This window comes from Carcharhinus amblyrhynchos, chromosome 10 (genome assembly GCF_965287045.1).
Source record: "Carcharhinus amblyrhynchos chromosome 10, sCarAmb.v2.hapA, whole genome shotgun sequence".
Classification (NCBI taxonomy): domain Eukaryota; kingdom Metazoa; phylum Chordata; class Chondrichthyes; order Carcharhiniformes; family Carcharhinidae; genus Carcharhinus; species Carcharhinus amblyrhynchos.
In genome coordinates, this window is record NC_137333.1 from 53,589,390 (window position 1) to 53,613,654 (window position 24,265).

The 24,265-nt window shown below is 41.6% G+C and overlaps 1 protein-coding gene across 10 annotated transcripts in view; it reads left to right on the plus strand.

Annotated features, from left to right (window-relative positions):
* dlg2 (discs, large homolog 2 (Drosophila)) overlaps positions 1-24,265 on the plus strand; it is a 941,559-nt gene that overhangs the window by 597,412 nt on the left and 319,882 nt on the right. For all 10 annotated transcript variants that reach the window (XM_080197062.1, XM_080197064.1, XM_080197065.1 and 7 more), the window contains one exon: positions 619-721. In XM_080197062.1, coding sequence (XP_080053188.1) covers positions 619-721 — 103 coding nt within the window. The remainder of the gene's footprint in view (positions 1-618; positions 722-24,265) is intronic.

Here is a 24,265-nt window from a genome sequence, read left to right on the forward strand (position 1 = left end):
TAGTAATATATGTGTAATATATTTGTACAGGTTATGTTGAGAATCGTGGCTTTCAAAAATAAAGCCTTGAATGACACACTAATGGCAATTGGGATTTAAGTGTTCTATTTTTGATAAATTGCCTAGTCTCTGCTGTGTATTTCCCAAATGTCTTCCTGCTGATATGGATTACTTTACTGGGGCAGGAGTAGACTTGGTCACAGTCTAATTTTCACTCCTTTCATCACATTCCCATTGGCTCATGCCAAGAACAAACTGGAAGCAATCCTGTGGAACCTTCATGGCCAATATTTATCTGTACAGATTCTCCACAGTAAGGATGTGTTTACACTTTATTGTGATTAGATCCATACTGCATCATTGAGTAGTAACTCATTACTCATCAATTAGCATTGCCATTCCAGTGGTATGAATGACTAAGCTAAAGCTCACATTCTAAAAATATTTTTTGCAATAAATTTGTTAATCCTAATTTTGATTTTTCATCAGATTTTTTCAAATGTAACACCAGTCTGTTCATATATAACACTACACCACTTCTGCTACATGTTAGAACAAAAGTTGGATTCCCTTAGCTGAGGCTACTTAAATTAACTGTTTTTGGTGTCTTGTGTGCAGGTAAATGGCATTGATTTGCGTGCTGCAACACATGAGCAGGCTGCACTAGCACTAAAGGGGGCAGGTCAGATTGTGACTATGATTGCCCAATACAGACCTGAAGGTAAGAACGTTGACCTGAACTGAAGTGCCTTTAAGGATGATTGCATTATTGATCTTAATACAATTCAACAAGTAAGTTTTGGACATGCATAGCCTTCATATTTAGAGTCCAGAGAGAAATTTAAAATAAACCTATATCACAGCAGAGTTGTATAAAGATTAAAGGATAAGTTTTAAAAAGCCCAAAATTGTGTGCTAATCACAGAACAGGCTTTGTTTTTCTGTAGTGGTTTCCATTGTTATTTTTCTTATTTTAACTTAAAGTCATTTTTCTAATGTGTGTTTAGTGTTTGAATTCAAAATATTGTGGAAACAGTAATTTAAATATTCATGATGGGTACCATCTAGTGTCACTGATGTCTGACGTACAAAGGACGTGATTCTTGGAATGGCACCAGGCCTCTGACAGCAGAGAAGAAATAACTTCCAAATTTTTTAATCTTCGTACTCAGTCAATTAACCAACGGATTAATTTCAATTGTCTTTACCTTTGCTGGAAACTGCTCTTGATTATAGCAGACTGGATTCTGCTGGACCAATCCAGAATTCTTTTGGTGAAATCTCTGGACATGTTCTAATTGAAGGGACGTAATTGGAACAAGCCTTACATCCCAATACAGTTTCATGTCAGAAATTAAATAGGACAAAATCTGACACTTCAAGGTCATACTTCAAATTTATAGCCCTGCCAGAAGAATTATGCTCCAACTGTACTTCTTTCCCTCACTTCTCCAGATATATCCTCTCATTAATTAAGTCAAGAAAAACAATATCACAGTGAGGAAAATGCATTAGTACATGAATAACTAATTATAACAATTTCTTGAGTTCAGTAATTTCTGCTTTGTAACATGATTTGGTATTGAGACAATGTTGTGAATTATAAAATACATTTGTGCTTTTATCTCATATTATCTCAAATACTTAAAATAGCTATTGTGGGAAATGGAAATAATAATGCGGCAATAAATGCAGTTCTGCGTTTTGAGGTTCAGTTATATTATTAAAGCAGAATAAAGGAAAATTTGTCCATCCATCCATCTAAATAGGAAAATTATTAGGAAATTGTGGTAACGTGGCCCCGTTAAAGAGTGATCCTTTGCGGGCCACACAATTAGGCTGAACCCTATAGAGCAGAGGCGTGGGAAGCTGGGCCAGTCAGGAGCAAGAGCATGAGTCCTGTGATTGGGAGGACCTCAATTGGAACCAGGGAGAAAGAGAGAGTAGACCTGTGTATATGTTCTAAAATGTAAATAATTATTATAATTTAATAAACCCTTCATGTTGTTGGAGTCACATTAAGTCACCTCCAGTTATTACACTGGCAATGAGGAAAAACTCCATCAGGAGATCGCAGCATACAGTTTGAGGGGGAAGTATATGATCATTGAAGCCAAGAAGAAAAAGGCCTAGACAGACTTAATATGTCTTTAATAGGGAAAATAGAGCTATTTGATCCTGAAATTGAGAACTAGGGGTAATATATCGAAAGCTGCTGATTGAAACTAAAATCTCTTTGGAAAAAGCTGTAGAGATAGCCGAAGAAACTATACGTGCTGAGCAAGGTATGAATGGATTACAAGACATGCCGAATGAGGTGAACCATTGTGGGGGAAATAGCTACTGCAAAGAACAGCTCCTGTGAGGCTGCAGAACAGCTATAGAGGGATAGCACAGCACCCGATTTGCAAGCATGTTTTGGTGTGGAGGATTGTATTCCCAGGAGACATTCCGGTGCAAGCACTGCATTTTTGCTGCAAAACAGAAAGGGTAATTTACAGGCTTAGTGCAGAGCAAAGCAGACAGGACAGAACACACAAAAAAGAAAACAATGGTGAAGGTAATACCATTAAACCAACTGGCTGAGGAATCCAACAGGGGATTTGAAATTTAAATGTTAAACCAGGCCCAACTCAACAAAGTACTACCTATCGAGATAGTCCTGATGGTCAATGGCAGACCTCTGAAGATAAAATTTGACACTGGGACCGCAGCCATGGTTATAAGTGAAAAAGTATTCAAATACCTCCAGAAAGGGCTGCAACACCTGATACTGAGTTATTCTAAGGCCATTTCATCAACTTATATGGGAGTGATGCTGAAGACAGTAGGGACAGTTGAAGAATTGGTATCTTATAGGAACCAAGCAGCACAGTTATCAGTTCTAGTGATTGAGAGTCCCAGACTTTGTCACGTGGATTGAAGCTAATTGAAACAGATAAAATTAGACTGGCTGGAGATATTGAATGTCCGGAATGGAAGTTTTCAAGAGCTCCGGTGCTGATACTCAAAAGTTTTCCAGAAAGAATTGAGCTGAACAAAAGGAGCAAAAGCCAAAATTTATTTAACCCCGATGTCACACCTAGGTTCTTTCAAGCCCACCGAGTGCTTTAAGCACTTCACCAAAAATTGGAAGTTGAGATACAAAGATTGGAAGATTTGGGTGTCATAAAATCAGTGCAGTTTTCTGAATGGATTGCACACACAGTTGATATTTTGAAGGCAGATCGCACTGTGAGAATATAACTATTAATTGAGGAGCCCAAACGGATTGATACCACAATCTGACAACAGAGGGTCTCTTTGTAAAACTAGCAGAGGCCTTAGGTACACCAAGTTAAATCTTAGTTGTGCATGCTTGTGGCTGGAACTGGATGAAGACTCTCAAAAGTTGGTCACCGTTAAGACCCACAAAGGGGGTCAGTACGCTCATCTGCCGTTTTGGGGTTTCATCGGCCTGTGCCATTTTCCAGTGCACAATGGAAAGCTTGCGACAGTGAATCCCCAAAGTAATGGTATACTTGGATGATGTCCTGGTTACAGGAGTGTTCCCCGAGAGGCACAAGGCAAACCTGGAAAAGATCCTAAAGAGGTTTAAAGAAGCAGGCATCCACTTAAAACATGTGAAATGCACCTTTCAGGTGGATGGGGACACAAAGCTTAGTTTCAAGGTTTGCATCCCCCTGAGGAGAAAGTAAGAACTATCAAAGAAGTGCCACAAACTTGGAATTTGACGGAGTTAAAATCTTTCCTGGAGATGGTAAATTATTATAGGACATTTCTGCAGAATGTGACCATGACTCTGGTCCCACTACACCAGCTACTGAAGAAGCATCAAAGATGAAAACGGGGAAAAGCAAAAGGAGGAGTTTGCTAAAGTAAAGCAAGTCTTACAGTCATCAACACTACTTGTATATTTTGACTCAATGAACCATTGGTGTTTACTTGTGATGCAGCACCATATGGAGTGGGAGTAGCCCTATCCCACAAGATGTCAGAGTAGAGAGGCCAGTTGCATCCACATCAAGAACGCTGCCCTATGCTGAGAAGAAATACTATTGAATTGAGTCTTGCAGTAATCTATGCGGTGAGGTTTCACCTATATATGTATGAGAGGCACTTCACCATTGTATCAGATCACAAGCCTCTGTTAGGATTATTCTGAGAGAATAAGCTGTTGCTGCTGATTGCCTCTACAAGGGTACAGAGATGGGCTGCATACAGCTATTCTTTACAATAGGGACCAGGCATGCAAATTTTGAATGCAAATGTATCAGCGGCCTCCCTCTGCCACAGACTATTCCATCATCACCTGTGCCAGAAGAAATAGCGTTGACTTTGCATATGCTAGAGACATTGCCAGTCTCAGCTGCCAATATAAAGTCTTGGATTGAGAAGACTCTATTGCTGTCCAAAGTTAAGAATATGGTCTTACTATGTTGGCACTATGGCAAGTTGGAGCAGATCAGACCTTAATCTACAGCATAGTATGGAGATAACACGTAAGGTTATTATGGGGAGCTCGTGCTATAGTGCTATCCTAGGGGCTGATGACTTTTACTACAGGAGTTGCATGATGCACACTCTGAGCAGAGCAGGATGAAATCACTGCCCAAACCTACATTTGGTGGCTTAGCATTGACAATGAAAAAGAATGTTCAACCAGTGCCTGAATTGTCAAACCCAGCAGTAATTGCCGTTACCGTTAAGTATGAATCCATTGAGTGTCCAGGCCGGTCATGGTCATGTTTGCACATAGACTTTGCGGATTGTTTGTGGGAGATATGTTCCTCATCCTTGTTGATGCACATTCAAAATGGCCAGATGTCTAGATAATGAAGTCTGCTATGCCAACAGCCACAATCAACAGGTTACAACAGATCTTTACCATTCATGGCATCCATGAGGTGTTAGTGTTCAACAATGACACAGCATTTATAGGTAAGGAGTACCACCAGTCTGTCAGCTCAAATAATATGCACCACATTTGGTTAGTCCCTTACCACCCAGCCTCATTCAAATATTTAAAGCTTCCATGAAAAAACAAGCTCAGAGGCCACTAACTGTACATTTGACAGTTTCTTTTTATTCTAATACACCAGGTCAAATGCAAGGGTTATGCCAGCTGAATTGTTAATGGGGTGTTGCATACAAACCTGCTTGATTTGTTAGGGAGAGTGGAGGCTAGGCAAGCCTCCCAGAAAGAACACCATGACTCAAAGAAAGGAGACAGAGCATTAGAGATTGATGACCTAGTCATGGCAAGAAACTTTGTTGGTGGACCAGCCTCAATGTCAGGATGAATTGCAGAGAGCACAGACCAGTTTCATACGTGTTAGAAGTTCAAGGTCACTGTGTGAAAAAACATGTGGATCATTTGACAAGGAGAGCTGAGCCTGATCCAGGGGGCTGACAGGCATGTCCTGCAGTCGACCCGTGTACCAGTTATGGAACTAGGGATACTTGTGACCTCTGTGGAGCCAAGGCAGCCTTTGGCTTCTGTAGCCATGGAGGAAGAAGCCACTAGGGAAGATGATGATCCTAAGCTGATGAGTTTGCCTTTTGCTTTGTGGGACCGAATTCATTGCTTGATGAAGGACCCTGCATAGAATTGTAGCATTCCACAAGAGTTTGGAAGTCTCTGGATCAACTAACTTTGTGAGTGGGCTATCCTTTGGTGTCCCTAATATGATCTTGTGTCTGTATGCATTTGTATAATGGTATATAATGTTTCTCCTTTGTTTTCACTCATAGGTGGAGTCAAGAGTTAGGGGGAAGGAGTGCGGTGACATGGCCTCTTTAAGAGGTGATCTGTTGGGGGCCACAGGCTGGCCCCTATGGAGTGGAGGTGTAGAAACTTGGTTAATTGAGACTGAGGGCATGAGTGCTGAGACTGGGAGGACCTCACTTGGAGTCAGGGAAGAGAAGCAGTTGACCTGTGCATATGTTCTATCAGACCCTCAGAATGTAGATAGTTATTATAGTTTAATAAAAAACCTCTTGTTGGAGCCGTATTGAGTCACCTCCAGTTGTTACAGAAACCAAAGGCAGCAGTAAAGGATTTATATTTGTATGGGTAAACATTAGAAATAAGGTAGTTTTAGGTTGGTTTAACTTAATGTTTCAGTGTCTGGAAGGGAGTTGTAGTTAGATTTCATGCTGAACAGAAGTGTTTGTCTGTTTGGGGGTTAGTTTCAGTTCCAGCTGATACTATGCTTAGAGAGTTAGCCATGAAGAAAGATAATTGCATAGAAACTAGAGAGGTTCCGTAAGGGGAGCAGAAGCTTTATTTGTTGTTTAGTTTCAGCTGAAAACTAGAGGCATTTGGAGACAGACCATGAAGCAGTAAACAACTCTCTCTCAGCTCTGCTAGGGGACGCTAAATAGGAACTAGCTATTTTAGCTTTGCTGTAGGAAACACCCTGCAATGGAATATTTGTTCAGACAGCCAGTGACAAAGATTTAGAGTAACTAATTAAGAATCTAGAGAAATTACGTTTCTAAGAAGTCTGGAGTTAAAAGCAACAATGAAGAAACTAGGAAATAGAATAGGATTCTCTTCAGGGACAGCAGACAAAGCTGAGAAGAAATTGATTGGTGAGGATAATAGAAATATATTTCCTGAGAATAATCCTAAAGTTTAAAATATGTTACTAACTTCTATAAATAAATTATAAAGTATTGACTAGATATCAGATTGGTGTAACAGTGAAAACCTGAAAGGGTTAATCTGAAATTCTGACATGGACTTGCTGCTAAAAGTTGAGCAGAAGATCTGATCAAACAGGTTTTTGGAAAATATGAACTAGATTTTGGAATGCAGCTCACTGGTGAATGAATTGCTATGAGAGAAGATTTTAAAACATACTTTGAGAGTGGAGTTTGGAAGCTCTGATGTGACGATCATCTGGAAGGATTCTGAGGAAAAATTCATAAACACTAACTTTGTATGTGAATTAGACCATTGTAGCTTCAAATTTACTTTGTCTTCATGTTAATCTTAAAACCTGTGTATTGGTTAAACTAAAGGACATGTAAAGAATTATTGTATTATAATCCATTTTTCATTGTTTTTTCTTTTTATCAAAACTAATTAACAGTTCTGTGACTCTGTCCCTCCATGTTTGATAAAAAAGAAGTCTGTCTTTTGAGCCAGAATTCAATTCTGGGATCTTCCTATCTAGTAGTTACATCAACTGGGATCATAACAATATATTTCTTTCTAGTTTGTTTGATGTTGGCGTTTGGAGGTGATTTATATTAGCTTTCACAGGTAGCATTAAGAGCACCACCCATCATGACCTGATATGCTAAAGAGTTTAAAGTTTATTTATTAGTGTCACAAGTAGGCTTACATTAACAGTACAATGAAATTTCCTAGTCAGCACACTCCGGTGCCTGTTTGGGTGCACTGAGGGAGAATTTAGCATGGCTAATGCACCTAACCAGCACATCTTTCAGACTGTGGAGGAAACCAGAGCAAACCCACACAGGCACAGGGAGAATGTGCAGACTCCCCAGACACAGTGACCCAAGCTGGGAATCGAACCCAGTTCCCTAGTGCTGTGAGGCAGCAGTGCTAACCACTATGCAACCTTGCTGTCCTCCTATAATTATTGGCTATACTTAATAGATTGCCATCATATTGTTGATCCCTGAATGCATTTACAAAAAAAAACTTGCATTGCCTTGTTTGAATTCCAGGACATTCTCTTGAGAAGACAGCACACCTGGCAAGAGATTGCAAAAAAGCATTGAGAGAGGAGGTGAACTTAACTGCCACAAGCAGTGTTCTTATATTCTTCCATCAGCTGATATAGATTTGCAACTGTCTCCCCGTTAACCTTGAGATTACAGAGCCATTTCTTCATGGTTGTTATAGAGAGTGGTATAGAGACAGCTCTGGCCAATTTGTTCTGGCACGATACTTCCTTCATCTTGTACCACTTAATCCACACAATCTTGCATTTGTTATATGCAGAACTTCTTTTGATGTGCTTTCTTTTGTTTGTTGCTGTTTAGTTGAAATCTTGTACAAGTTTTCCTGCAGTCTGGCAGACAATAATTAACAATTTTTAAGAACATTTTTAAAGCTCGCAGAGTAGAATAAAAGTTAACAAAATACTGTAAAGGGATTACAAACATTTCAATAAAAATTGCAACTCCTGTTCTCCTTTAAGAACTACATTTCATATGAAACTTCTAGTCTTTCTATTTGAAATGTGTTTTGAAGGTAGAAAGAACAGAAAATTCTGGCAAGTATTCATTTAAACATGTTTGCATGCATCTTGAAGCCTGAAATTGAAATTTTCCAGTGCCTCCCTCACCCAACTTTGGCAGGTTTCTGCATGGTGCAGGGAGCTCATCAGTGGCCACTGGCAGAATCTGCTGGTCCCACTGACGACTATGGCATTTTGCTTAGCTTGCTTGCCCCATTATCAGAAAACCCAGGACAGGAGTCAAAAGGACTGAAAAATCACACTGGCAGGAAAGGCTTGAAAATTCCACCCTCCATGATATCTGAATTTAGACCATAAGGCCAAAGTAGTTGAAATGAAAAACAAGTGGACACTATGTTGCCTGTCTATCTCTGTAGCATCAACTGGTGCACAATCATCTACAAATAGGAAATTGTGAAGAATGTATTTAGAGACCTTAATCCTTGCCTTAAATCGTCTCAGATTGAGCAGCTTTTTGTCCGTGCCAGATTTCCATACCAGAATCACCACCAAAGAAGACATCAGAGAGCTGGTTGTCACAAAAGGAACTTGGCAATTTTCATTTGTATTCATTTGGAAAATGGAGGTGTTTGTATTCCTGCGAGATGGTTTCTTGCTCCTACAATGAATTACAAGAATTCAATGAACTTCTTGAGCAGGTATGGACCACTAGCCTTGCAGACCTCAGCTGGGATAACATCAGCTCCTGGAGCTTTGCCGCTAGACATCAATTTGATTGCATTTATCATTTCTAACAACATAAGAGGATCATCAAAAGAGCAATTGACAACCTGTTAATTTGCTCCTTTATTGATGAATGAAGGGTGTTTGAGGATGTAATTAAAGTATTCTGCCTATCTTTCTAGAATCTCTGTGAGCAATATTGAAATATGGACACTGAGGATTTGTGATGAGCTAGTGGACTGGCTAGAACACAGATTTCAGACCATTGTATAATCTCTTGAAGTCTTGTAATCTGCACATGATTGAAGCTGGTCTTTCCAATTCAGCTATGCTTTTCCAGACAAATTGGCACCATATAAAACAGAGCTCAATTTTAAATATTCCCTTCATAAGAAACATGATAAAAATACATTTCCTAAAAGCACGATATCATCACATCTGGCCATTTTTGAAAATATCCTTCCCAGGTTTGTCACATGCCTCTTGTTGTTTTGTCTGCTGAGAGCCTTGATTGGATGGTGGGGTGTTAATTCCTTCTGAAGCCACCTGTTTGCTGCTCCTTCTTCAGTCATCTGTGCATAAATGATACTATGCTTTATGCAGCCCTTTCAGAGGTGGCCAACCTCAGGATGTAGCTTTCAGCACATGTTCTCCCTGCTTTGCCTCATTTAGTGACCTTCCAGTTTGTAGCTTCTGCAGTAGGCTGTGCTGCATATGGTAACCATTATGTGGAGATGCCAGCATTGGACTGGGGTAAACACAATAAGAAGTCTCACAACACCAGGTTAAAGTCCAACAGGTTTATTTAGTAGCACAAGCCACTAGCTTTGAGAGTGCTGCCCCTGCATCAGGTAAGTGGGAATCTTAACATTCTTGCATTCCAATCATTATTTTGTAAATTGAGTTTGTGTCTTTATATGCCTTGTTTGTGAACAGAACTCCCACTTACCTAATGTAGGGACAGCGCTCTGAAAGCTTGTGGCTTATGCTACCAAGTAAACCTGTTGGACTTTAACCTGGTGTTGTGAGACTTCTTACAGCATACCGTAGCCACATGTCCAGATTTTACACAGGTGCGACAAAATCAGGGCTGCATCAAATCTCAGCTGCCTCCAATGGTGAAGCTGGAAAGGGGTGGAAAATGGTTCCAATGGCATCCACCTTCAAGACCTAATCCCAAAAATTGTTGACTTCACTATTGTTTCAAGCCACCTGAACCTACCTGGCAAGGAATGTAAGTACATCCATGACAGGGATGTGGAGGTTATACTTATCGATTGTCACCAAGCACATCCATTGTGTCTTTTGCATTGTTAGCTCTGCAGTGTGTATCAGTGGTGACACCTGCTTTCCTCTCTCCTTGAATGCCTACAGAAACTTCAGGCATCTCATAATGTTTCTGAACATAATATTATTACGGGCACAGAGAAACAAACTGAAGTACTTTGTTTCTCACCATCTATCTAAAGGCAGAAGTGTTTTAATTTTTGAAATAAACTGTGGCGTATTTCCCCAAATCCTCTGTTTATGAAATCAATTTTCAATTTATGAAATCAATTGCAGCAAACTCTCTTTAGAATTAAATCAGAAATATTGTTATTCATACACTAAAAGCTAGGGACAGTCATTGCAAATACATACACACACAAGCATACAAGAAGGAGATAGGAAAGAAAAGAGTTTTACGACTGGGAATAACTTAAAACAAAAAACATCAAAGATATGGAGTCAAATTTTACTGTCCAGCCCGCCACGGGAATCAGAGCGGGTGAGTTGCAGACCATGGAAAGGTCCAATGACCTTGGGTGGGATTTTACACTTTCGGGATGTGCGAGACCATAAAATTCCACCCATGGATATTAATTCATGTGAATGTCAGAGTCCAGTGAGGGTTTCTTCATTGAGGAGTTCAAGTGGATTCAGCTAGCTAAAATCAGGAGTTATTGAATTTTTTCAAATTTTATGATAGCACAGAAAGTTGGTATTCTGAGACTTGATCCACTCAACAAACAATGTCAGGCATCTTCCAGAGAACAAGGTTTCAAGGAGGTTTAGACTTGAGGCAAACTTTGTTGTCAGCTTGGAGTCTGGCTTTGGTGGTGAAAAACTAGATGTTTAGCAACAGATTGCCCTGTGCACCCTAGAATGTAATGTTAAAACATTTCAAAAGCCAAAGGAGCTTAGGTCATCAGAGATTGTCCTCTGATTAGTTAATTTCAAGGTTACAATTAGTTTTTATGCCTCTGGTCAAAATCCATTGTTCACCGGAGGTGATAGATGATGGTTAATAGTGCTCCTTGGATATAATATCTCTTATCAGTCCAGGCTAGAGAGAAAGACCACCCGCTGCTTTCTTGTTTCATTGATTGTAATGGGTCCACACAATGATAGATTTGAGATTTCATAAGGATGAGGGTTGAGCTTTGTTCTATAATTAGTCTTGGAAGTTTCCAGAACTGTAGCTAACTTGTAAATCATGTGACCTGTAGCAAACATGTTTTTTTTGGTCCAGTGAAGTCCATTTTTAAATAAGCAGAACATAAGATTTGCTTTACAAATTTATGATCTCTTTCAAATCATATGGATATGATAACATAAAAATATCCATTGCTGGAGAGCTCTCGCAAACAGAAGATGCCTAAAGATTGAAGTCCACAGCAGTCAAATAAGGCCTTCTTCACAAAGAACGTTCAGTCTTGGGTCATGTATTCTTCCCTCTTGTTCATTGTCATCCTGACAGTTACACACATCTCTTGGTGTGGAACTCAGGTTGGAGGTTGAAGCCACAGCTGAATGTTGAGTCTTCACTGTAATGTCAATAGGTCTGAGCCAGCATGAAGCTCCATCTGTCACAGGAGAGTTCAACTATTGTTGGGACATGAGGTCAAAACTAACATTGAGAACCACCCAAAAACAAAACAAAAACATTTGCAGCTTGGAACTTAGACCTGATCTTAGCTAAAGGCTGAATTCACATCCAAAATGCAACCATAAATAAAAAGTTGTGTAGTGGATAGAATTAATAACAAATTTTATTGAAGAGCCAATTATCAAGTTTTTCAGTTTCATTGGCAATGATTTTGCATTTATGCCATCAGTGCAGTTGATCATACAATACTTTTTACAGAAAAACAAGGTGAAACTTTTCCAATACTATTGATGAAGGAGATGGCAGCTTAGTGGTATTGTCACTAGACTAGTAATCCAAAGGCCTAGGGCACTCCCCTGGCAACCTGGGTTTGAATCCCACCACGGCAGATTGTGAAATTTGAATTCAATAAAAAAACTTTGTCGATTGTCATTAAAACCTTTCCTTCATTACTTTTTTTTAAGGAAGGAAATCTGACACGCTTACCTGGTCTGGCCTACATATGACTCCAGATCCACAATTATGTTGTTGACTCTTAAATACCCTCTGAAGTGGCCTAGCAAGCAACTCAGTTGAACAGAATTAGGGATGGACGATAAATGTCAGCTCAGTGATACGGAATTGGAAAGAAAACTCTTCTACTCTGTAAACATGCTTTTATTCCATTAATCTGGACCAAATCACTTATAGATCCCAGATACAAACAATCACATAAAAATACTGCATTGCATCCAAGAACCCATATATACCCCAAATAAATAAATCAACTTCAGTGTTGCTAATCTCAACAGATGTCTAAATTGAAAACACAAAATCAATTACTTATCTTTAAAAGACTTCCCGCCTCCATGCAGCTGGTGTAAAATAGCTGGTGAATCGTGGCCACCTCACATAAAAACTGAACATTTTTCAGAGATGGGCACTGAATGTACCCACTGCTATTTAAATTACCTTGCTAATAGAAGGGCAACTATTCACATTCCACACCATCTACTCTCCTCGGGAAAATGGCAGAGGTTAGAAACAGATGTTGGATTTCTAGCTGCTTTACCTAGCAACCATTATTTTGCCGTTCTACCGCTGTGCACTTCCGATTTGGGACGGGAAAATTCTGGCCATGTTTTTTCAGTTGCGTGTCCGTACAAGCACGGGCCTGATGTTACTGCCATATTATAACAATTTAATACCATTTTAAGAAGTGTTGATGAAACTGAAGTAGTTCTGGTTACAGTGTTTTCACGCAATCAAAACTTTCATATCACCATAGATTGGTCTATACTTATATGCTTTGCAGTTATGCTGCTTTCTACACTTTTAAAATATTTTATGGTTATGGACATATCTTATAACTGAGATCATTTTGCAGTTGAAAAGTAAATTATAACGAATGTTGAAAATATTGTAATTCTCTGAAGACACTATAGAAACATAGTTTAATTGCTGTTCCACTGCCTCCAGCTAACAGCTAGATTACACTTTTCTATGCACACCTGCCGCTGTTTCTCCTCAGTGCAAATTTTTAAAAACTAACTTTGTTAACCAACTTTTTTTTTATAAACTGGCTGGGATGATGATGTTTGCTGCTGTCAAATCTTTATGGGAATAATTGTTCAGCAATATGTAAAAAAGAGGAGAATGATAAAATAACCAAACTGCTATAACCAGGAACCAGTGGTAACAGCAATGATTACAGCCACTGTTTCTTCAGGCTATTCCCCTTAACAAAAGTTTTAAAGTAAGTTTTAATCAAGTCCATTGGAGGTGATTTTACCATTCTGTTGCACCTGTCTTTGGATGCGACGTGGTGGTAAAGTCAGGTGTAAAGTGCTTAGCGCGATTGGTGCCAGTATTCATCACGAGCACCATTTACGAGTGCCACATTTCCGGCGCAGTCAGTCTCACGCTGGAAATGGGTGGAAGTGGGTTAATATATGGAAATATGTTATAATGCTGTTTTACGTCTGTTTATTGAGCCCGACACTCAATCGTCTGGATCTGATCCCCTTTATGATCTCACTGGGAAAGGTTTGCACCAGCTAGGAATAGACATGTCTATGAGGCCATTGAGGCCCTCCAGGGAGGCCTAGGGCAACGGGGTTGCCCCTTGGGCACTGCCGGACTGGCACCTAGGCAACGCCCAGCAGTAAGTACATGGGGATGGGGCTGATGGGGTAGGGCGTCAGCTGCCACTCTGCAGCAATTGGTAGGAGGAGGGAGAGGGGGCCTGCTGCCACTCTGCTGTCTGCGATTGGTGGAGGGAGGGGGTGTCCATGATCGGTCTGGGTGGTGGGGGTGTCGGCAGCGGGGGGAGCTGCTTCAGGCAACTTGCACTAGCAGGGGCCTGACAGCTCTCTCTTTTCTGTCAGATCCCTGCTACTGCTAATGCGCATGTGCAGCATCAGAGGCCTGCACATGCACAGTACTTCTCTCTGCAGGGTTTTGGATATGTTAAGCCTCATCCACAGTTTTCTGCAGTGAACAACAGGCTTGCTAATATTTCTGCAGGCGTGCATATGAGGGGGCCAAAATGGATCTGAAACACTCCCAGTTTCAAGTCTGCCCAGCATTTAGAGTAAAAGTGGTAAAATAGCAGTCATTATCTAATCTACAGAGGTGCTATTTTTAAACAAAAGGACCGCACTACCTATGCATAATATTTTAATTCTCCCCACCCCAGCAACTTCCATAATGAGATGCACGCAATTTTTTCAAATTACTGCCTCCATCAGGATATTTGTTGGTCGACTTTCTCCTGAACAAATAACATCATGGAACGTGCACTGTGAGACGTGCGTCAATGCAGCTCCCATTTGAACTGATGATTCCCTTTCATAATTTTTCCTGTTATACTTCCATTCAATCTATGGTGCTTGTAGGTAATGTTATCACTCAAGAATTATATGGTCAATTCACCAAGAGGTTTGAAAGCCTACAAAAAAAATTCATCTAGCTTGCATAATATTAAGTTTGATTCTGAGCTTCTTAGTGGCCAAACAGCAAAGGTTTTTAGATTGACTCATTTTATCAATCATTCATTATATTTTAGTTCTGAAATCGGTCTAACGTCGAAGGGTTGAATGTACTTCTAGTCAACAGATCACCTAATATTAACTGGCAGTATTCTTGATTTTTAGTTTCATTGCCAATTTTCTAAAATACACTTCTACTGTGCAGCTGTTTCCACAGTTTAATAATGGTATCTTCATGATAGCTGATTGATTGCTAACTGAAGAGATCTGAGAAATATGAACTGCTTTGTCACTGAGATTCAGCAGTGCGCAACTTCTAATCTCTAGCAGAAGAACTTGGAAAAGCAGGGCTGGATTTTCACTGCCATGCAAGTAGCTTGTGTGGATTTGGCAGACTGTTAAAAGTGCCCCAAATGTCCTGATCTTCTTTAATCTTGGAGGTAGGGTGGGATATGACCCATACATCCCATGCAAAATCAATGCCAATCTCTGTCCTCCATCTACTGCCCCAGCCACTTATAGCTTCCATGGTATCTCAATGCCAAATTATGCTCCCTACCTACCCACACAGCCCATTTCAGCCCTTATGCCACTCAATGCCAATCAATGCCTTTTACCTATCCCCTTAGATCCTCATACCTTAATTGTCAACTCAAGGCTTCCATGCTCATTCACCTACTCAACACTCTCTATAGAATCAATGAATCATATATTAAAGATGGGATATGATGAATTGCATTGAAAAAACACAAATTCATAAGCTTCTGATAACCCTGTAGCAGTCAACCATACCCAGTGCTCAAACTTATAAAAAAGGATTAACACTATTTTCATGGCTGGAGAGATTTATTGATTTTGCTTGATTGACAGCTCTATGAGCTGGTAATAAGCCATTTTCTGTTTTCTCTTTTGGCAGTAGATCATTGTTTATTTGTGTTATTAAAACTTCAGCATTCTGATCAATTGACGCTTTTATAGGCTTGCAGAAACACCAGGTATTTTTCAAAAACTTATGGGTGTTTCTAAGCTGTTTAACACATGCCATGATTACTATAGGATTCATTGGCCCTGTACAGAATGTATACGAAGTGAATAGGCATGAAAAGGCCCTCGGTTGGGAGGATGTGTTATGAGGGGCCATTCGGGTTGGGTGGAGGAGTGTGACTTGGCATGGGGGCTACATGGAGTGGGTGGGGAGGCACTGAATTGCAATGGACATGGGTAAGACCTTTTACAGTTACCTTTGAGAAAGTTTTCAAATACAGACTATGGTTCATGACTCCACTATGAGCCTGGCCCAACTCCAACAAAGCTGTCCCAACTCCACAAAAATTGCAGGAGGCCTGCTTCTCCAAAGGAGCCAAAAAAATTGAAACTGCAGAGTTCAGGCTCGCAACCTGAACCCTTACTTTCCCTGACATGGGATATCAGGAATGACAGCCAGAATCCAGGAGTCAGGTCCCAGTCACCATTTTTAAATTACTTTGGAGTCTTTCCAACTCCTCAAATTCAGCCGGCAGAGACCGATAGTTAATTCCATCTAACTGAAAATTAAAATAGTCTTTGTATCTGTGTAGAATAGGTATTAGTGTATGCAATTTTGTCATATTTCATTTTGTTGATACAATATTTTGATCCCAATTTTGATTTGCAATATATGTGGCAGGGATCCAATAAGGGCTATCAGTGCAATAAAAAAAACTAGAGCCAAGTGATACACTATTGTATGGAGTGAAGTAAACATATGAGCCCGATAATTATATTCCTCTTTGAGTCTTTTCAAGGTAGCCTCTTTAGTTCTGCCCACACATGTCATACAATCAGTTTACAAACTGCTTTAGTAAGTATTGATGCTTGTCATAAGGTGAATTTAGCAGAATTCAGTAATGTAGCAGAAAAAGTAAACAAATAACAGCAAAATATCTCCAAGCATGAATCTCATTCCAGGATTTGATATCCACAGAAGATGCATTCATAACCTGGCCAAACAGATTGATTATCAACTTTGTACATCCCCTGATAAGCATTTGGGAGGTGGTAAGAGTAACGTGTTCAAAAAGTTGACATATGTACATTGAGTTGAACAGTATCCTTTCTCTATCTGTCTATTTGTCTAGGTACCATTCCCCAGATGGGTGTTGGTGACCATGGACTTCTGTAATGGTCCATGGTGATGCTTGGTAAAGTATTGCAGAAATTTACTGTTGCCTTCTGCAGATGGCTGATTAAGAAACTCTCCCACTTTTGCCATCTGCCAAAGACTCATCAAAGGATTTATAGGTTGATAATCAATCTGTTCGGTCATGTTATGAATGCACCTTCTGTGGCTATCAAGTCCTGGGGTGAGATTCAAGCCTGGAGTTTCTAACTGAGAGGTAGGACTGCTACCACTGTGCCACAAGACCAACTGACTTCCTTTTTTTGTTGTGTAATCCAGTGATTCAGTGTAATCAGAATCTCAGCATTCATTAAGTAAAGATAAAGGCCCAGATCTTTATGAATTTGAGAAGATTCTGTGGAACACCAAAATGGGAGGCAAAACTGATCACTTAAGTCTTGCCCCATTTCCAACATTGCTTGGAAGGAGGGCATAATTTCAAACTTTAAAAGATGTTCTTCTCGTCTCAGTTTGAAGTGGCCTATCCCATTCCTGGGATTGTGACCTCTTTGTTCTGGACCCCCAGCTACAGGAAACAACATCCATGCTCCTACCAGTCCGTCCAGCCTTGTCAGAATTATATATATTTCAATGAGATCCCCTCATTATTCCAAATTCCAGTGAATACAAGGTGACTCTCTCTCTCATCATATGACAATCAAGCGATCCCATGGACCAGTCTGGTGAACCTGCACTGCACTCTCTCTGTATCAAGTATATTCTTTCTTAGATAAGCAGGCCAAAACTGCACACAGTACTCCAGATGTGGTCTCACCATGACTTTTTACAGCTGCAGTAAGACATCTTTGCTCCTGTACTCAAGTCCTGCTGCAGTGGAGCCCAACAAACCATTTGCCTTGCTATACTTGCATGCTTGTTTCCCATAATTGGTGTACAAGGACACTCAGGATCCTTTGCACATCAGCATTTCCCAATCTATCACCATTTAAATAATGTTCTGTCATTTGGTTTCTCTGTCCAAAGTGGATAACTTCACATTAATCTATACTATACTGCATCTGCCATGCACTTTCCCAATCACTAAACTTGCCTAAATTGCCTTAAAGCATCTTAACAGCCGCCTCACCACTCATTCCCATCAAGTTTAATGTCATCAGCAAATTTGGAAATATTACATTTGGTTCCCTCATCCAAGTCATTCAGGTATATTGTTAATATTTTGGGCCAAAGCACTGATCTCTGTGCGACCCCACTAGTTTCTGCCTACCACTTTGAAAAAGACTAATGAGGAACTCTATAATGTTATGGCAACTGTTCCCTCAAGGACTCCATACAACAAGATTATTAATTAATCCAGTCTCATTGCAAAATACCAAATCTAGGATAATGTGTTTCCTAGTTGGTTCCTCAGCATACTGGTCTTAAAAAAAAATCTTGAAAACACTCCAGGAATTCATCCGACACAGTATTAATGATAATTTAGTTTGACCAATTTATATGTACTTTAAAGTCACCTGTGATTACTGTAGCATCCTACTTACATACATATTTAATTTCCTGTTTAATACCATCTCCTCCCTCACCACCACTGTTTGAAAAGACCTATAAACATAAGAACATAAGAACGTAAGAAATAGGAGCAGGAGTAGGCCATCTAGCCCTTCGAGCCTGCCCCCCCATTCAGTAAGATCATGGCTGATCTGAAGTGGCTCAGTTCCACTTTCCCGCTTTCTCCCCATAACCCTTAATTCCCTTGCCTACCAAAAACCTATCTACCCGTGTCTTAAATATATTTAGTGAGGTAGCCTCCACCACTTCAACGGGCAGAGAATTCCAGAGATTCACCACCCTTTGAGTGAAGAAGTTCCTCCTCAACTCCATTCTAAACTGCCCCACCCTTACCTTGAGGCTGTGCCCTCTAGTCCTGCTGTCCTTTCTGAGCGGGAAGAATCTCTCTACCTCTACCCTATCCATCCCCTTCATTATGTTATACGTCTCTATAAGATCCCCCCTCATCCTTCTAAACTCCAACGAGTACGGACCCGGTCTATTTCGTATCTCTTCATAGTCCAACCCCCTCATCTCTGGTATCAGCCTAGTGAACGTCCTCTGCACTCCCTCCAAGGCCAGTATATCCTTCCGCAAGTGCGGTGACCAAAACTGCACACACTACTCCAGCTGCGGCCTCACCAGTGCCCTGTACAGTTGCAGAAAGACCTCCCTGCTTTTATATTCTCTCCCCCTCACTATGAAGGCCAGCATTCCATTCGCCTTCTTGATCACCTGCAGACTGGGTTTTTGCGACTCATGCACAAGGACCCCCAGGTCCCTCTGCACCATAGCATGCTGCAGCTTTTCACCTTTAAATAGTAATCCCTCCTACTATTATTCCTGCCAGAGTGGATAACCTCACACTTGCTAACATTGTACTCCATCTGCCAGGTCCTCGCCCACTCGCTCAGCCTATCAAGATCCCTCTGCAGACTTTCCACACTCTCCGCACAGTTTGCTTTTCCACTTATCTTCGTGTCATCAGCAAATTTCGACATCCTACACTCAGCCCCCTTCTCCAGATCATCTATATAAATGGTAAATAGTTGAGGCCCCAGCACCGATCCCTGGGGCACTCCACTAGTCACCAACTGCCAATCAGAACAGCACCCATTGATACCAACTCACTGCCTCCTATTAGACACGCTATCCATGCTAACACCTTACCCCCAACTCCATGCCCCCTAACCTTCTGAAGCAACCTTTTGTGCAGCACCTTATCAGACGCCTTCTGAAAATCAAGAAACACCACATCCACCGGTTCCCCTCTGTCTACCGCACTAGGCACATCCTCATAGAATTCCAATAAATTTGTCAGACACGACTTCCCCTTAAGAATCGTCTGCTCTATCCAACAATTCTTCTCAAGGTGCCTCACTATTTCTTCTTTGATGACGGATTCAAGCATTTTTCCAACGACAGACGTTAAACTAACTGGCCTATAATTCCCTGCTTTTTGCCTGCTACCTTTTTTAAACAGCAGCGTAACATTAGCCGTTTTCCAATCTTCCGGCACTTCCCCGGAATCCAGCGAAGTTTGGTAAATAATCACTAAGGCATCTACTATCACCTCTGCCATTTCCTTCAGAACCCTGGGGTGCATTCCATCCGGTCCTGGGGACTTGTCCACCATCAGTCCCGCTAGTCGATCAAGCACTACCTCTCTAGTGACAGTGATCGCATTCAGGCCCTCAGCTCCTACCATCCTTCTATCTTTAATACCCGGCAAACTATTCGCGTCCTCCTCCATGAAGACCGAGGCAAAAAACTTATTTAAGGCCTCAGCCATCTTCTCATCCCCCACCACTAAATCCCCCCTCTCATCCTCTAAGGGTCCAACATTCACTCTAGCCAGCCTCCTCCTCTTCATATATTTGTTAAATCTCTTACTGTCCTTTTTTATATTTAGTGCTAGTTTAGCTTCATAGTCTATCCTTCCTTTCTTTATCAACTTCTTAGTCAATCTTTTTTGATTCTTAAACCTCTCCCAATCTTCTACTCGCCCATGACTTTTAGCCACTCTAAACGCATCGGCTTTTAATTTAATACTCTCCTTTATTTCCTTCGATAACCATGGCTGATTATCCCTTCTCCTACGTTCCTTCTTTACCATTGGAATAAATTTCTGCTGAGCACCAAAAAAGATCTCCTTAAAGATGCTCCACTGTTCCTCAGCAGTCCTACCGACCAATCTGCACCCCCAATCTACATTTGCCAATTCCTCTCTCATCCTATCGGACTCCCCTCTGTTCAAACAGAGGACTCAGGTCCGGGACCCTACTTTCTCATCCTCCATCTGCATCAAAAACTCAACCATACAATGATCACTCGTCCCAAGAGGATCCCTCACAACAAGATCCCTAATTCTACCTGCCTCGTTACATAACACCAGATCTAAGATAGCTCACTCCCTCGTCGGTTCCGTCACACACTGTTCAAGGAAACTATCCTGGCAGCATTTCAAGAACTCTTCCTCAAGCCCACCGCGTCCGACATGGGTCAACCAATCAATATGTAGATTGAAATCCCCCATAATTATTGCAATAATTAAACAGTTAAACAACAATTAAACAATAATTAAACAACACCCACTAATGTTTTCCACCCCTTAGTTCCAACTAGATTTTACATCTAGATTTTCAGAGCCAATATCTTTACTCACTATTACCTTAATTTAATCCTTTAGTAACAAAGCCACTCCACCTCCTTTTTCTTTTAGCCTGTCCTTCCCAAGTATTGAATACTGCTGTATACAGGGGAGAAGATGGCCAAGTGGTATTATTGCTAGAGTATTAATCCAGAAACTGGAGGCCCAGGTTCCAATCCCATCATGGAAAAAGGTGGAATTTGAACTCAGTAAAAAAAGTCTGGAATTGAGAATCTACTGATGACCATGATACCATTGTTGATTGTCAGAAAATCTGGTTCACTAATGTCATTCAGAGAAGGAAATAAGAACATAAGAAATAGGAGCAGGAGTAGGCCATCTAGCCCTTCGAGCCTGCCCCGCCATTCAATAAGATCATGGATCAGTTCCACTTTCCCGCTTTCTCCCCATAACCCTTAATTCCCCTGTCTATCAAAAACCTATCTACCTGTGACTTAAATATATTTAGCGAAATAGCCTCCACCACTTCAACAGGCAGAGAATTCCAGAGATTCACCACCCTTTGAGTGAAGAAGTTCCTCCTCAACTCTGATCTAATCTGCCCCCCCCCCCGCCTTATCTTGAGGCTGTGTCCTCTAGTCCTGCTATCCTTTCTAAGCGGGAAGAATCTCTCTACCTCTACTCTATCCATCCCCTTCATTATCTTATACTTCTCTATAAGATCCCCCCTCATCCTTCTAAACTCCAACGAGTACGGACCCGGTCTATTTCGTATCTCTTCATAGTCCAACCCCCTCATCTCTGGTATCAGCCTAGTGAACGTCCTCTGCACTCCCTCCAAGGCCAGTATATCCTTCCGCAAGTGCGGTGACCAAAACTGCACACACTACTCCAGCTGCGGCCTCACCAGTACCTTGTACAGTTGCAGCAAGACCTCCCTACTTTTATATTCTATCCCCCTCGCTATAAAGGCCAACATTCCATTCGCCTTCTTGATCACCTGCAGACTGGGTTTTTGCGACTCGTGCACAAGGACCCCCAGGTCCCTCTGCACCGTAGCATGCTGCAGCTTTTCGCCTTTTAAATAATAATCCCTCCTACTATTATTTCTACCAAAGTGGATAATCTCACTCTTGCTAACATTATACTCCATCTGCCAGGTCCTTGCCCACTCGCTCAGCCTATCCAGATCTCTGTGCAGACTTTCCACACCCTCCACGCAATTTGCTTTTCCACTCATCTCGTGTCATCAGCAAATTTCGTCACCCTACACTCAGTCCCCACCTCCAGATCATCTATATAAATGGTAAACAGTTGAAGCCCCAGCACCGATCCCTGCGGCACTCCACTAGTCACCAACCACCAACCAGAATAGCACCCATTGATACCAACTCTCTGCTTCTTATTAGACAACCAATCCTCTATCCACCCTAACACCTTACCCCCAGCTCTGTGCACCTTAACCTTCTGTAGCAACCTTTTATGAGGCACCTTATCAAACGCCTTCTGGAAATCTAAAAACACCACATGCACCGGTTCCCCTCTGCCTACCGCACTAGTCACATCCTCATAGAAATCCAATAAATTTGTCAAACACGACTTCCCCTTAATGAATCTGTGCTGCGTCTGCTCGATCAAACCATTCTTTTCTAGGTGCCTCGCTATTTCTTCTTTGATGATGGATTCTAGCATTTTTCCAACTACAGACGTTAAACTAACCGGCCTATAATTCCCTGCCTTTTGTCTGCTACCTTTTTTAAACAGTGGCGTAACATTAGCCGTTTTCCAATCTTCCGGCACTTCCCCGGAGTCCAGCGAATTTTGATAAATAATTACTAAGGCATCCACTATCACCATCATCCTTACCCAATCTGTCCTAAATGTGGCTCCAGAATCATAGCAATGTGGTTGACTCTCAACTGCACTTGGACAACTAGGGTTGGGCAATAAAGGCTGGCCAGCCAATGATGTCCAAATCCCATGAATGAATTAAAAAAGACTCAGCTCTCAGCCTTGGTTACCCCATAACCACTTCTCTGTAATTGCAGTCATATCGAGCAGTGTAAATGCTGATTTTAAATATTAATGTGATATTATTAGTGAGCCCCGGACACAATTGCCTGGACTCACTGGCCTTAATGACCTTGCCAGTAAGGACCTCCACCAGTGGGGACCTGACGTGATGGACTCACCAGTGGGACCAGAGATCATTGAAGTCTCCTAGGTGGTCAGGGGAAGGCCTGTCCTTCCCAAGTATTGAATACTGCTGTATACAGGGGAGACGATGGCCAAGTGGTATTATTGCTAGAGTATTAATCCAGAAACTGGAGGCCCAGGTTCCAAAGCCATCATGGCAAATGGTGGAATTTGAACTCAGTAAAAAAAATGTGGAATTAAGAATCTACTGATGACCATGATGCCATTGGTCAGTGCCCATTGGGCAGTGCCAGTCTGGTACTGCAGCCTGGTACCCTAGCAGTGCGCACCAGGCACCAAGGGGGTGAGGCCTAAGGGCCTGCCTCCCAATCATGGCCCTGCCCCTTCAGGCCAGCAATCATAAGCTTGCTGGTCTGAAGGGGACAGGGCCATGATTGGACGGCAGTGGGAGTATATCTGCATCGGGGATTGACGTGAGCGGCAATCTCCTGGGATGGGAGGGCTGATTGGGCCCAGCGGTTAGCTGAGGGGTGGGCCATGATTGGGCCAGCAATTGGGTGAAGTGATGTTTGATGATCGGGGGGAGAGAGAGGTGCAGTGTTTGGGGGAGTGGGGAGTGAGAGATCTCCCAGTGCTCTGTTCACAATTTTACACAATGCACGAGGAGATTGGAACGCATGAGCAACCGTGCCCCTAAAGCTCAACAGCTGGTTTCCTGGCATGAATAGACTCCACCCACATGTCCTGCTGGCGGGAATAACATTAGGGACCTTTTTTTCTCTGAGTGCCATATGATTACATCAACAGCACTACCAAATATCCCTGCAAGGATATTGGTCCGAGTCCTGCTGAGATGCAACCAGTCCTTCTTGTATGTGTCCTATCTTCCCAGAATTGGTGGGTATTGGTGAGTTGGGGTGGAGAATCTAAAAGGTTAGGGTGGTGTTTTGGGGCTTGAGTTTGCATGATAGATACGAAGCTCATGGAGTTAACAGGAAGTAGATAGTGAATGATGAATTTTGAGGATTGAAGGCTAGCGGGCCAAGAGATGTCCTTGAGAACTGACAACTGTGGACACCTCCAAACTGC